The sequence below is a fragment of the Poecilia latipinna genome, unplaced genomic scaffold (assembly GCF_001443285.1).
Source record: "Poecilia latipinna isolate Pla-1442-1.1 unplaced genomic scaffold, P_latipinna-1.0 Scaffold8, whole genome shotgun sequence".
In the NCBI taxonomy this organism is placed as follows: domain Eukaryota; kingdom Metazoa; phylum Chordata; class Actinopteri; order Cyprinodontiformes; family Poeciliidae; genus Poecilia; species Poecilia latipinna.
Window position 1 is genome coordinate 217,748 of NW_015112624.1, and position 12,137 is coordinate 229,884.

At 39.6% G+C, this 12,137-nt stretch overlaps 2 protein-coding genes and 1 long non-coding RNA gene across 3 annotated transcripts; 1 reads left to right on the plus strand and 2 right to left on the minus strand.

Annotated features, from left to right (window-relative positions):
• Window positions 1-100: 100 nt before the first annotated feature.
• Window positions 101-6,670, plus strand: idua (alpha-L-iduronidase). The gene is made up of 14 exons (XM_015027712.1): window positions 101-365; window positions 1,232-1,372; window positions 1,509-1,591; window positions 1,680-1,787; window positions 2,298-2,393; window positions 2,549-2,751; window positions 3,592-3,771; window positions 3,858-4,074; window positions 4,819-5,028; window positions 5,101-5,222; window positions 5,332-5,457; window positions 5,943-6,019; window positions 6,145-6,245; window positions 6,369-6,670. The coding sequence occupies exons 1-14, from the start codon at window positions 235-237 to the stop codon at window positions 6,467-6,469; spliced, it is 1,896 nt and encodes a 631-aa protein (XP_014883198.1). The 5' UTR covers window positions 101-234; the 3' UTR covers window positions 6,470-6,670.
• Window positions 6,671-6,814: 144 nt separating this feature from the next.
• LOC106944867 (purpurin-like) lies at window positions 6,815-8,245 on the minus strand. The gene is made up of 6 exons (XM_015028153.1): window positions 8,143-8,245; window positions 7,884-7,998; window positions 7,581-7,717; window positions 7,379-7,491; window positions 7,087-7,299; window positions 6,815-6,993 (listed from the first exon to the last, which is right to left on the minus strand). The coding sequence occupies exons 2-6, from the start codon at window positions 7,995-7,997 to the stop codon at window positions 6,983-6,985; spliced, it is 588 nt and encodes a 195-aa protein (XP_014883639.1). The 5' UTR covers window position 7,998; window positions 8,143-8,245; the 3' UTR covers window positions 6,815-6,982.
• A 1,683-nt stretch (window positions 8,246-9,928) lies between these two features.
• Window positions 9,929-11,846, minus strand: LOC106944918 (uncharacterized). The gene is made up of 4 exons (XR_001424437.1): window positions 11,744-11,846; window positions 11,124-11,178; window positions 10,494-10,592; window positions 9,929-10,402 (listed from the first exon to the last, which is right to left on the minus strand). It is a non-coding gene; the product is annotated as an uncharacterized LOC106944918 (long non-coding RNA).
• Window positions 11,847-12,137: the final 291 nt, after the last annotated feature.

The following is a 12,137-nucleotide window of genomic DNA, read 5'->3' on the forward strand; positions in this document are numbered from 1 at the left end:
TTCACCTTCACTGAAGACTACATTTACGTCGCGTTATTACGTCACCGTGTTCATGTGACCAGCTCACGATTATCTGCCTCCTGGTTGGTTTGTTGCATTTTAACTTGTTCTTCACCAGCACCAGCTCAGTGTTTATAAACTTGTACTACAAAAAACATGTTGAGAAGAGGTTAGACCGATAGTTTTGTCACTATATGGGAGACATGTAAACGAACACGCCGGCGACAGTTCATTATGTGGAGGAGTTTGCCTTTTCTTGCTGTATTTTGGTGCTTCTGTGAAACTTCAGGCGCTTATATCATCACAGTTGACGCGAAACAACCAGAAAGAGAGTTCAGACCATTCTGGAGAAGCACTGGCTTCTGGTAGGTCGCTTTTGTCTTTCAAAGCGATATTTTGATTGAAGTTTCCTCTTATGCTAAAATCACCACCCTTGGTTCTGCTAGCCGTTGTCATGCGCATGCGCAAACAATGTAAACTATAAACACGTGACATAGTGATTCAAGTCGGAAACGGGCTGAACCCTTGACAAACTAAACATTTTTGTAAAGATTCAAAATGTAAGACATTTTGGCTTGAAATCATGTTACATGGGCCTGTAACTTAAAACTACGTATTAGTGTCAGCCTCGTATATTTAAAGCACAACTTCGGCTTTGTGACAACTTTATTCAGTTTGTGAAAATTGAATTTAAAAAGTTTATTATTGCTTTAAGCTTAATTTTTGAAGGTAACCATCTTAAAGCTGATTCATCTGTGCTGCTCAAACATGGACATAATTATTTCACACTGAATGCAGATCGATTGAGATTCAGACACATCTTTCAAGATTGCAAAATATATATATTTATATATGTTTTTTATGAGGCTTATATTGGGATTGAGTGCAGAGGGATGACGGCATGACTCTGAGAAATAAAACCTGGACAGCATTAATCTAAACTCACAGATTCTTATAAAATATGTGATTAAAAACAATTCAATTTGTTAAAACTCTAAAAAAAAAAAAGTTCACCACTGTAGAAGAGACCTATGCACTATTCAGTTCCAACCTGCATTCTACATTTATATTTTGTTTCCAATAAGCCAGACGTTTGTGTAATATTCTAAAGTGAAGTTATATCTGTTAAGTGTGAATAAATGGCTCGAGACTTCACCACAGAACTGTATAAATGTCATAATTTTAAAACTGATAGAAGCTGCTAATTTTAGATATATATTTTCTTGTGCAGCCCTCCACTCCCTCACACCCAGGCTGACCAGTTTGACCTGAGCACCGACCAGCAGCTGAATTTGGCTTATGTGGGCTCGGTCCCTCATGGAGGGATCCAGCAGGTTAGGATCCACTGGATGCTGGAGCTGGTCACTTTACAGTAAGTCAGCTAGCAAGCAAAAATATACTGATGTACAAAATGTGGTTAATTATACGCTATAATTCATATTAGAGAAAGCATACCTACTGCCATATTAAAACAAGTGGGATTATTTTTTTTTAATTCATTTTTGTAGGCATGTTGGAGGAAAACCTCAGTATAACTTCACTAAACTGGATGAGCTGATAGAACTACTGTCAGATAATGGGCTCCAACCAGGTACTGTGCTCCAAACACACTGCTTGTTGTTGATAAATATCGTCTTCATTGTGATGTTCTTCTGATAAATTCTTTTGATAAACTTCAGGTTTTGAATTGATGGGCAGCGTCTCAAACTACTTCACTGACCTGGAGGACAAAACCCAAGTGGTTGAATGGAGAAATCTGGTTTATCTCATAGCCAAGAGATACATTGGTGAGTCTTTGTTTACTTAATAAGCTGTTTTACCTCAACGCTACCAGTCAAATGTCCAATAAAATATTAAAATAGAAGAATAAAGGTTGAAACATGTAGGAGAATTTTTAAAAAAGGAACCATGCTTCACTGTTTGAGAGTGATATATTGAGGATCTCCAAGTCGCTGTAGCAACAATTGGATGCCATTTACATACCAGCTGATTGTTTGAGAGTGATCTCCTATTATTGTTCAAATAAACATGTTGCTAAACTCTTCTGGGACTCTGGAACATTAGATAAGGATAAGATTCAGCTTTTTGGTAACAAACACTCCTCATAGGAGTCAAAGGACAAATCTGAGGAAAAGAATCTCATGCACATTCACCCTCTGAATAAATGTCCTCTAATTAAATGTTGAGTGTTTCCAAAATTTTATACAATTTTATTTTATTTTATTATTTTTTTTTTTTTGTAAAATCATAAATTCTGTTTCTATTTAAAAAATATTGTTGCTCATTTTAAATTTCAGACAAATATGGCCTAGGAAGAGTTTCTCAGTGGAACTTTGAAACGTGGAACGAACCCAATAATCATGACTTTGATAATGTCACCATGTCCATTCAAGGTAAACCCCAGAACACGTACATAACTCCATGCTGCATGTGTTGCACTAGAGTTTAACTGCTCATAACGGAGAAACGTAGTCGCCAACAGACATTAATGATGAAGATGTCACATCAAGCATCACTCCAGATCTCTGTTTAACCCACATTTCTTTAGGGTTTCTAAATTACTATGATGCGTGTTCGGAGGGGCTGCGCGCTGCCAGCCCGCTCCTGAGGTTCGGCGGTCCCGGAGACTCCTGCCATTCTGCCCCCCGCTCCCCGTTCTGCTGGGCCTTGCTGCAGCACTGCTACAACGGCACCAATTACTTCACTGGAGAGACGGGCGTCAGGATCGACTACATCGCCCTGCACAAAAAGGCACAGTCTCTTTTATGAATGCAAAATATACTGTTAGATGACAGTTTAGCATCTAATCAAAAATATAAAGGGGGGCACTGTGGTCAGAGTGGGAACCCCCATCCTTGGTTCGTTCCTTTGACGCATGTCTTTCCTCCTGACTCATTGCACTCACAGTGGTTTGTTTCCGCTGTTTGTTTCTGTTTATTTTGATGATCATGACTTAAAGCTCAGCACAAAGCTAAACTGTCCAAGGTCAACAACCTGACTCTTCCTCAAACTCTTGAAAAGGCTTTGCTTCACTGTCTTTCCCAGGCTGCAGATGTCCCTGTTACTTCTGCACCTTTTCCAGTCAAACTTTGTTCTTTTACTCAGTTTTCTATGCTTCGATACAGCAGTTTTTGAACAGCTAGTTTTGTGGCTTAAAGACTTCACATGATTCTCCTTATGAACACAAAACTGTGTTTTCTTTCCCAGGGATGCCGGGTTCAACCCAGACTTCTTTTCCTTGTGTGGTGTTTGGCAAATATACAATATTTTTTATAATTGTCATTATTATGCGCACCCTCACGTTATTATAAAGCCCATAGCAAAACATTGCACTTATATTTTTTTAATGTTTTATTATCGGTGCTGTGATATTTTTAATTTCTAATAAGCTTCATTTGGAAAAGTCATAAGAATTTAAATGAAAAGAACTAAACATATGAAATTGATCAGCTTGTGTGTAATAAATCAATGTAATTATGTAAAAACAGTACTTTTTTAATTAAATAATAATTACATTTGTTAATGATATTTTTATGAATTGAGATGAAGCTGCGGTACAGAAAAAGCTGACTCTCTGTTTCCGTCTCCCAGGGAGGGGGCTTCTCTTTGCCCATTCTCCAGCAGGAGCTCCAGACAGTAGGGGAGATCCAGGAGCGCTTCCCCAGCTTCCGCAGCGTCCCCATCTACAACGATGAGGCCGACCCTCTGGTGGGATGGTCCAAACCTCAGGAATGGAGGGCTGACGTGACCTACGCTGCAATGGTGGTAAAAGTAAGGCAAAAAAAAAACAATGTAAGTGCAGACGAAATAATTAATAATTCATCATTTACTCAGATTTCATCTCCTTCTCCAATCAGATAATAAAGCAGCACCAGGATCTGCTTCTGGCTAACCCCAATAACACCATCAACTACACCCTTCTGAGCAACGACAACGCCTTCCTGAGTTACCACCCGCACCCGTTCACTCAGCGCACGCTGACCGCTCGTTTCCAGGTCAACAACACCCGGCCGCCTCATGTCCAGCTCGTCCGGAAGCCCGTCCTCACTGTCATGGGCCTGCTGGCTCTGCTAGGTGACGTTCTCAAGAGTCAGGGTGTCTGTACATCAGTAAAAAGTCTCAGATTTGTGTCTCTAAACTTAAAATGTTTTAAATCCATTAAAGAAGATGTAAGTTGGCCTTAAATACGGTAATCACAGGTCTTAAATTTTGTTGTGATTGGACTATTTAATTTTCACAGGTTTTTTATTACAGGACTTTTCTATAGGCAAACGTTTGAGTCGCACAGTCTCAAGACTCTGAGTCGCAGAGTCTTGAGGCAGTTAAGGCTGCTGGTAGCAAACTGCTAACACTTGCTAGCTAGCTTTTTCGTGTCATCATGGGTAGTTGTAAATTTACTGGCAGTTTCCACTGACTCGCTTCTGTCGCCAACCTAGACCAAGTACATTTTGTTCAAAAAAGCTTGACACTATGTGGGTTAAGACTGTGTGAGAAGCTCAAAACTGCTCAAGAGCTACAAAAAGAGCCCAGACATCTCATAAATTTGGTACTCTTAAAAAAAATAAAAATAAAAAGCACTTTTATTGTACATTTCTGTGGCGATTGTGACAATGAGCTTAAATCTTATTCATGACAATCTTAAAATGGTCTCATACAGTCTTAAATTTGAGTTTGTGACACATGCAGAAACACCAAAATGATCAAATCTTTTAAAATTTTGCCTCAGAAGAACAGTGTGATTCAGGAACGGTGATTTTTTTTTTTTTTATGTCATCCACGCTGCTAATATTGCACTCCTGCATGTCATCCCTCTTTAAGGAGAAACACAAGTCCTGGCTCAGGTTTTAAACTCTGGACATGAAGAAAACAGCACAGTGGGCGTTCTCGCCAGCACCCACAGACCCGTGATCCATGGTGGGTCCGACAGCTGGCAGGTGGCCGTCCTGGTCTACAACAGCGACGACAACAGCACTTCCCAACGCATCGATGACGTTAAAGTCGAGCTGAAAGGACTAGCTGAGCAGAAGGGTGAGCTTTTGACAAAATCCTGGTCCTCAGATAAAATGTTTCAGTCCAGCTCAGTATCTGTTTGTTACCCAGGTCTGGTGTATGTCACCTACTACCTGGACAATAACGTTACCAACCCACACCAGCTGTGGCAGAGCATGGGCAGCCCTGACTTCCCCACCGCGCAGCAGTTCAGACGCCTCAGGAGCGTGGAGGTAATTATTTCTAAATAGAACCATCTAAACAAGATTTTAATTCCGGATGCAAGAAAAAGACCATTTTTAATCTACAGCTTCTGACCCACTGATGATGTGTCACTGTTAGGACCCCCGGACCGACGGACCTCAGAAACTTCCTCCTGGCGACTCTCTGACTCTAAAAGCCAAACTGTCTCTTCCCTCCGTCCTCCTCGTCCATGTTTGTGCCCGGCCTGAGGTCGGACCAGACCAGGTTGGAAAAAGTTTAAGTCTTTGTTCTGAACAGGCTGCAGTAATGACACACACTTATTCATTCTTATGTGCCTGCAGTGCCTTGCAGTCATGTCCTTTTGAACTTTTTTTTTTTTTTTTTTACATTGTGTTACATTCACTAAAAAGAATCTGATCGGTCAGGATTTTGTGTGATAAATCAAAACAAAGTAAACCTTAAATATGACATTGATCGAGAAGGTTTCTAACATTTTTTCCGAAGAGAAATCTGAAAAGTTTGACATAAATTTGTATTCAGAGGCCTTTATTCTAACGACTTTAAACAAAATCTAGTTCAACCACCTGCCTTCAGAAGTGACTTGATTAGAAACGGGGACCACCACTAATGGAGTCTCTTTGTACCATGACAAGATGTGATATTAATATGAATATTTTAAGGTGCTGCAGCCAAATAAGTTTTAGTTAGCACTCTGTTTTCGACCACACGCTGTGTTTTGTCTCTGTCAGGTCAATGGTTTACGCTTCATCAGGATCACCAAAGGCCAAGTCCTCGTTATCTGGTCAGATCACTGTGTTGGTTCAAAGTAAGTGCAATATCTAATATATTTCTCTTTCTTTGAGTTTCACTGTTTTATTCAAGGGAAATGCATTGAATGAGTCCTTTCAAAGGTTAGGCGATAACCTTCACTCCTGACTCCCTATTTTGCAGATGCATCAAAACGTTTGAAGTAGAATTTTCTACGGACCAAAAGGAATTCAGTCGGGTTAATGCTCAGGACACCATTTTTACGTCTTATGTCCACTCACCAGGTGACGTACCTTTATTTTCCCCCGTCCCTTTTTCCTGTTGTTTTTGGGATGTGATTTAAATTGTGATCTTCACTGCAGCCTCAGAGCTGGTAGTTTAGTCTGTCTATCGTGTTTGTGTTGCAGTGGACCAGAAGGTTGGGGGTCTGTACCGAGTCCGAGCTGTGGACTACTGGGGACGGCCCGGGCCCTACTCTCTGCCGGAGAGGTTTTCAGACGGGGAGTAGAAGGTGAAAATGCAAACAGTAGCACATTTTAGAGACGTTTAGTCTGCTGATTTCCATTTGTGGCTTGTTGAGCGAAATCACACCTCAGATGACGTTACAGACGCATCTGACTTCTTTACAAACGTTAAAAAAAAACTCACCTATTGAATTATTGCTATTTTATATGAACTTGTTCACATAAAGATTTTTACAAAAACACAAGACAAACTACTTTTGTTTTTTTTAAATAAAATTTATTGTCAGCAGCACAGATCAGTTCACATCAGATGTTACCCCTCAGTGAGTTACGACAACATTCTTTGAGACATTCGTACTATTCGTTGGATTTTGCTTTGAACTACCGTGGAAGTGTGTTGTGGCGTTACATTGGCGTGCAGGATTCATCAGAAAACTAAGCTGAGAGTGTAGCATTGCACGATTCCCCTGTGAACAGCTGCGTCTTCATCCTGGGCATTTCAGTCGGTCCAGATTGATAAAGTGCAGTCACTCATCCACCATCAGCCTGGAAGCTGTTTAACAGGCCCCTGTTGAAGAGAAATAAACACCTTTTAAGTTGAAATGCTCTGTATAGCCTCTATATTACGAGTCAAATGTCTGCATGTGTGCTAGTTGCGTACCCGACTGCAGCACGGGCTGGAACTGTCCGGCCATGCAGATTTCCTCCTGCTTCTGCCGGACGACTCTCTGGATGGCGGGGGGAAGGCCGCGAGGGTTGCGGGAGAAGACCAGCGCGTAGCCATCCTCGCAGCTTCCGTCCTCCTTCAGGGTGCGGCAGGCATATGTGATGGCGTAGTTGTCGTAGTCTGTGTCGATGACCCAGTAGTTGTCACCTGACAAAGCAGAGGGCGATGTTAGTCTTGACTACACTTAGATAGAGGAGGATAAAACATGCAGCTCTCGTAGGCTTACCACCGCTGGACAGGTAGCTGGCCAGCCCTTGGTAGTTCATGAACATCTTGCCTGGTGTGTTGGGGTCAGGGACTGAGTACTGAGCAGCCATGTCTGCACAGACAACCCAGAACCTGGACATGGGATAGAGTAAGAGCATTTCAGCTGTATTGTATTGTATTGTACAGATTTCAGTCTAGTAAGTTTTAAAAAAAAGACCAACCCAAAGAGAGTGACTCTGCCTCTGGAGGAGGCCACCATGGAACCGTCGTCCCCAACAGTGTACTCAGCAGAGATGTTGTCCTGCAGGAACAAACCCTCAGGGTCCTTCTTCTGCAGGGCGTACCATTTACCTGCATACTGCCAAGGAAAAAAGATAAACGGATACATTGACAGAGATTTCATGAGATTAGTACAGCTGAATTAGCAAAATGCAAAAAGATGATCACACTCTATGCTGATGATATTATTCCCTATAAGAAGAATGATATTCTGGAAATGGGAATAGAAGTTATTATGTACTCACCCTTTGGGGATCAAAGTCTTGTTTAACTGTGAATCTGTCCACCACACAAGAGGCCAGGCTCTGCTCCACACAGGCCAGGAAAAGCATCATCAACCCAAAGAGCTGGAAGTCCATTCTAAGTCAAGCCAAGAAAGAAACCTGGTTGCCTTTTGCTTTTTGAAATCTCTGCATATGGCTTAAAAGTAGGACAAATCAGTTTCTCTAGCAATGGGAGTTTCTATAAACCTCTTATTGGTCCTCGAAGGCATCATTTCCTTACCTGAGGTGCAGAGGAAATCCACGGGAAGCTTGCAGTTCAGAGATATGTTGCCGAGTTTGAGCTGTGCCGAGCAGCCTGTGAGTGAGCCTTTTATACTGGAGCCACAGACGGGCCGTCTGATTATTCTCACTTCTTCAGCCTAAATGTAGATTTTAAATCTAGCATTAATCCAGTTATAGAAATCCCTGCCTGTAAGCTGATGAGCCTTCACGTTCAGGAGCATGCAGGCTTTATGTAATTTTTTTTTTTTTTTTTTTTGCCGGGCTGCAGTTGATCATGGCGGATGAAAAGGAAGATTAAACTTGTCTGAACCCTGAGTCACGCGTACGCTGCAAAGGTGTTGTGGCATTTTATGTGTAATATAATGAAATTAAAGATGATTTTGCAATGTTGCACATTTTGTAATGTCCTTAAAGTAAATATATTTTTCAGGAAATTATTTTCACATTTCATATTTACAAGTTGCTACATCCGGCAACCTTAAAATTACGCTTGCAAATCTATGTTTTTGTATTTCTTTAGCCATAAAGGGTGAGAATGAGATGGCCACCATGGAAACCAGCTATAAGTACTGTGTTATGTCAGTAGAGGTTCAGGTGTTTCCGTCTCCCGTCATCTTGTCTGTAAATGCTGCCAGGCCTAATCCTGGACAGAATGTCTGCTGCAAAGAACTGCCAAAATGCTGAATAAGGATAATGCCTGTGCATGAGTAAAGGATCTCTGAATTCAAAGATGTTGCTGTAAATTTAGCTGCAGACATGAAAAAATCGTGGGTTTTCTGATTTGTGTAGAACCACAATATCTTGGTATTAGTTTGTTTTACCTGTCAGTCAAAACATCTGTGCTTTGACTAGACGCACTAAATTTAGATCCGTCTAAATCTGAAACCGCAGCAGCTGCTTGGCTCAGTTAACTAATCTGAAAACTGTAGATTTATCAACAGTCTCTTGCACAGAGAGAGGTGACGCCGGGTTAAACTCTGTTTATGGGGGCGTTGTGAGGTCAGGTCTGGTGTGTGGGAGCAGGACAAAGTTGTGCAACAACAAGATGTAAAAATACACATTACGTATTTAAACTCGTCACACCTCCATGGCAGATGAAGATTAACGTGATCTACAATAAAACCGAGGATTCAGTGACCTTATTACAGACTTGTAGTTTCTAAATTAGACATTCTGATCACTTAAAACAGTGAAGTATTAAATTATTTAAATGGGTGGTTTTATAATTATAGTTTCTTAATGTTTTTGGTTCTTCTGGTCAGGATTCAAAGAGTTTGCTCTTTGAATCCTGATTATATCCTTTGAATATAATCTTTATATTCTTTTAGAATATAAAGATTCTTGATTAATATGTTGATTAAAATCAACATATTTTAATCAATCATCTTGGAGTTATAAAATTCAAATAAAAACAGCCTACAAATAAAAAACAGAAAAAAAAAACACAGCTACTGTTAATTTGCATACGTTTACAACAGGGAAGTCTTGATCAGCCAAATCCGGATAAACATTTTAACATGAGCAGGTAAACACCTGAATATGTAACTCTGTGAAATAATAAAAATACAAGGCAGAATTCTCTATTCTGCAGAGATGATTCATACACCTTTACCTGTTAGAAACTGTTTAGGAAAACTTAACCTTTTCTTTATCAGAAAGCATTTAGCTTGGTTAATAAAATAAAACCTTCCATTAAATGTGCATAATATTAAAAACCATAATAATTAACCAGCTTTAATACATTAATGACTGATAATCTCTTCCTCTGAAAAAAACAACAGGGAGCAATGCCATGTATTTATTTTTTAATACATTTAAAGAACAAAATTATTTATGATGCTGTACAAAGAGCCAGAGATCTGAAAGGTGTTTAAAGTAAATGTACCCGGTTCCTCTTTAACATTGTTGCACCAACAATCAACTGAACAGTTATGGGGGAGAAAAAAAAATACATTTTATATTTTATGTCCTTCTGTATTTATGAAATTTCTTCAATTCAAATATCAACATAAATTTCTGAGTGTAGCTGCATTTGAAGTTATTCCTTCTCATGTAACTAAATTAGAGTTTCTGGGAAACCAGAGGAGGGGAGTTGTTTTCATTGTGACAGTGACACTTCCATGAAACAGCAGTGAAGCAGTGTGGCCTGACTTTGCCACCGTTACTCCAGGAAGAGGAGGAAGAGGTTGGACAGTGCACAAGAAGGAGGACATCTCCAAAGGACAGTCCAGAGGTTTACTTCAGGATGGTGTCTTCAGCTGTGAGACGGAGGGTAAGAATGAAAAGAATCATGCAACAATATTTGGATTATGGACTTGATTTGTATATGAATAAGAGTGAAGATGTTACCTTCTGCTAACTCCTTGGCAATCCTCTCCTGCTCCTGTCGAACTTTCTTCTCCTCCTCCTCAATCCTCCTTTCTTCGGCTGCAATAGGCTTCAGATAATCTGAGGAAGGTGAAGTCAGAGTTACAAACTAAGTTCAGTCAGAATTTCCTTTCTAACTTGCTCAGTTTGGAGGAAATTAGTTGAAAACCGTCCATATACAAGATATAAATTATTCATGGTGGATATAATTAAAAAGATAATGTCCCCACATATTAAAACTATATTTATTTCAGTTAATTTCATAGCCCCATGTTGTAGACACACTGGGAACTCAACGGGAGAAGAGTTCAGAATTTAAACATTTAAATAAATTTGTGTGGTAAGTTACCGCCTATTGTAAAGGCTGATTTACGTCTTCAAACCATCAGGTGACTCAATGTTATACATACTTGTTAAATTATACAATTTTTGGCTATTGTTACAATTTACACTCCATTTAAAATACACAGAGAATACTAGTTTACCAGATCTAATCTTATATTATCAAAACCGTTTATTAGCAACTACTCTCTCACATGTGATATGCAGCATGCACTGCTACTTCTATAAACAGTTAAAAATAGCTGTATGATGACTTCTTTAATAACTTACCATATCGCCGTTTACCGTAGACAATGCCAGCAATTAAAGCTGAATACCTGGCTGTCTGTAACAGAAAAAAAAAACATCCATTAGTGACCATTTCTAGCCAAATAAACAGTTTGCTTGTCATACACAGTATGAACACTAGGGGGACACAAGCGTTAAATGAATTGTAAAACATGTTAAAATTAAGCTAAATAACGTGAGTAATACATGATATCACATGTATTAAATATAAACGATTAAACATTTACAGTTTAAAAGTGGAAAAACGGAGCGTGTGCTTTGTTTTTCAATTAGCAACAATTAACTATCGTTTCCTTGCAGGTAGCTCCAAAGTGTTAGCTTTAGCAACATAAAATATGACACTCTGACACAAACATTTACTCTAGCGTTAATCAGGATGTTATTTAGACTGACTGCAACATGCATTTCTTTGCTAATTTGGACTGAATGAAAGCTTATACTGCGTTTTCATTTACCCATTCTCTTCGAGCTAATGTATCCTACTTATAGTTAGCATGTTGGTGACTTCGGACGAGTTGTCAACCAAGTGTGGAGAATTATTCCAGCAGTTTTACACTAAATTTCTTAATACGCGTTTCAGTGACATATTTAACAGCACAAACCTTTATCAAAGGCGACACTGCGACAGGAGGAGGCATGGTTCAATAGCAGACTAGCAGTTAGCAACAGAGGTCACTTTACCACTGCCGAGAGGAGAGTCGTCTTCTTCGGGGAAAGTTTTGCTTACCGCTTATCTGTCACAATTGAACTGCTGCCATCTTCCGGACACAAATGGCTACGCACGGAACTGTTGCTTCATTTAGCATGTCTTATCGAGCCTGACTGCATCTTCTTAAAAAAATTAAATAGAATTAATTAAATTAAAACAAATACAATTCCCTTTGCCTTACAGGTAACGATCTTGAGAGAAAAATGAATATAAAATTCAACATTTATAGTGACACCAAATAAAAGACTATGTGATTTATTGTATTGTTTTGATTCCTCCATGTCAAA

Excerpts from the sequence above, each read along its gene's own strand:
- LOC106944867 (XM_015028153.1), bottom strand. The coding sequence starts at position 7,997 with ATGGACTTCCAGCTCTTTGGGTTGATGATGCTTTTCCTGGCCTGTGTG. Across the intron at positions 7,718-7,883 it reads AAGACTTTGATCCCCAAAGG|TATGCAGGTAAATGGTACGC; the intron begins GTGAGTACATAA and ends TTTCCTTGGCAG. Across the intron at positions 7,492-7,580 it reads GGCAGAGTCACTCTCTTTGG|GTTCTGGGTTGTCTGTGCAG; the intron begins GTTGGTCTTTTT and ends TCCCATGTCCAG.
- idua (XM_015027712.1), top strand. The coding sequence starts at position 235 with ATGTGGAGGAGTTTGCCTTTTCTTGCTGTATTTTGGTGCTTCTGTGAA. Across the intron at positions 3,772-3,857 it reads ACGCTGCAATGGTGGTAAAA|ATAATAAAGCAGCACCAGGA; the intron begins GTAAGGCAAAAA and ends TTCTCCAATCAG. Across the intron at positions 6,020-6,144 it reads GATCACTGTGTTGGTTCAAA|ATGCATCAAAACGTTTGAAG; the intron begins GTAAGTGCAATA and ends CCTATTTTGCAG.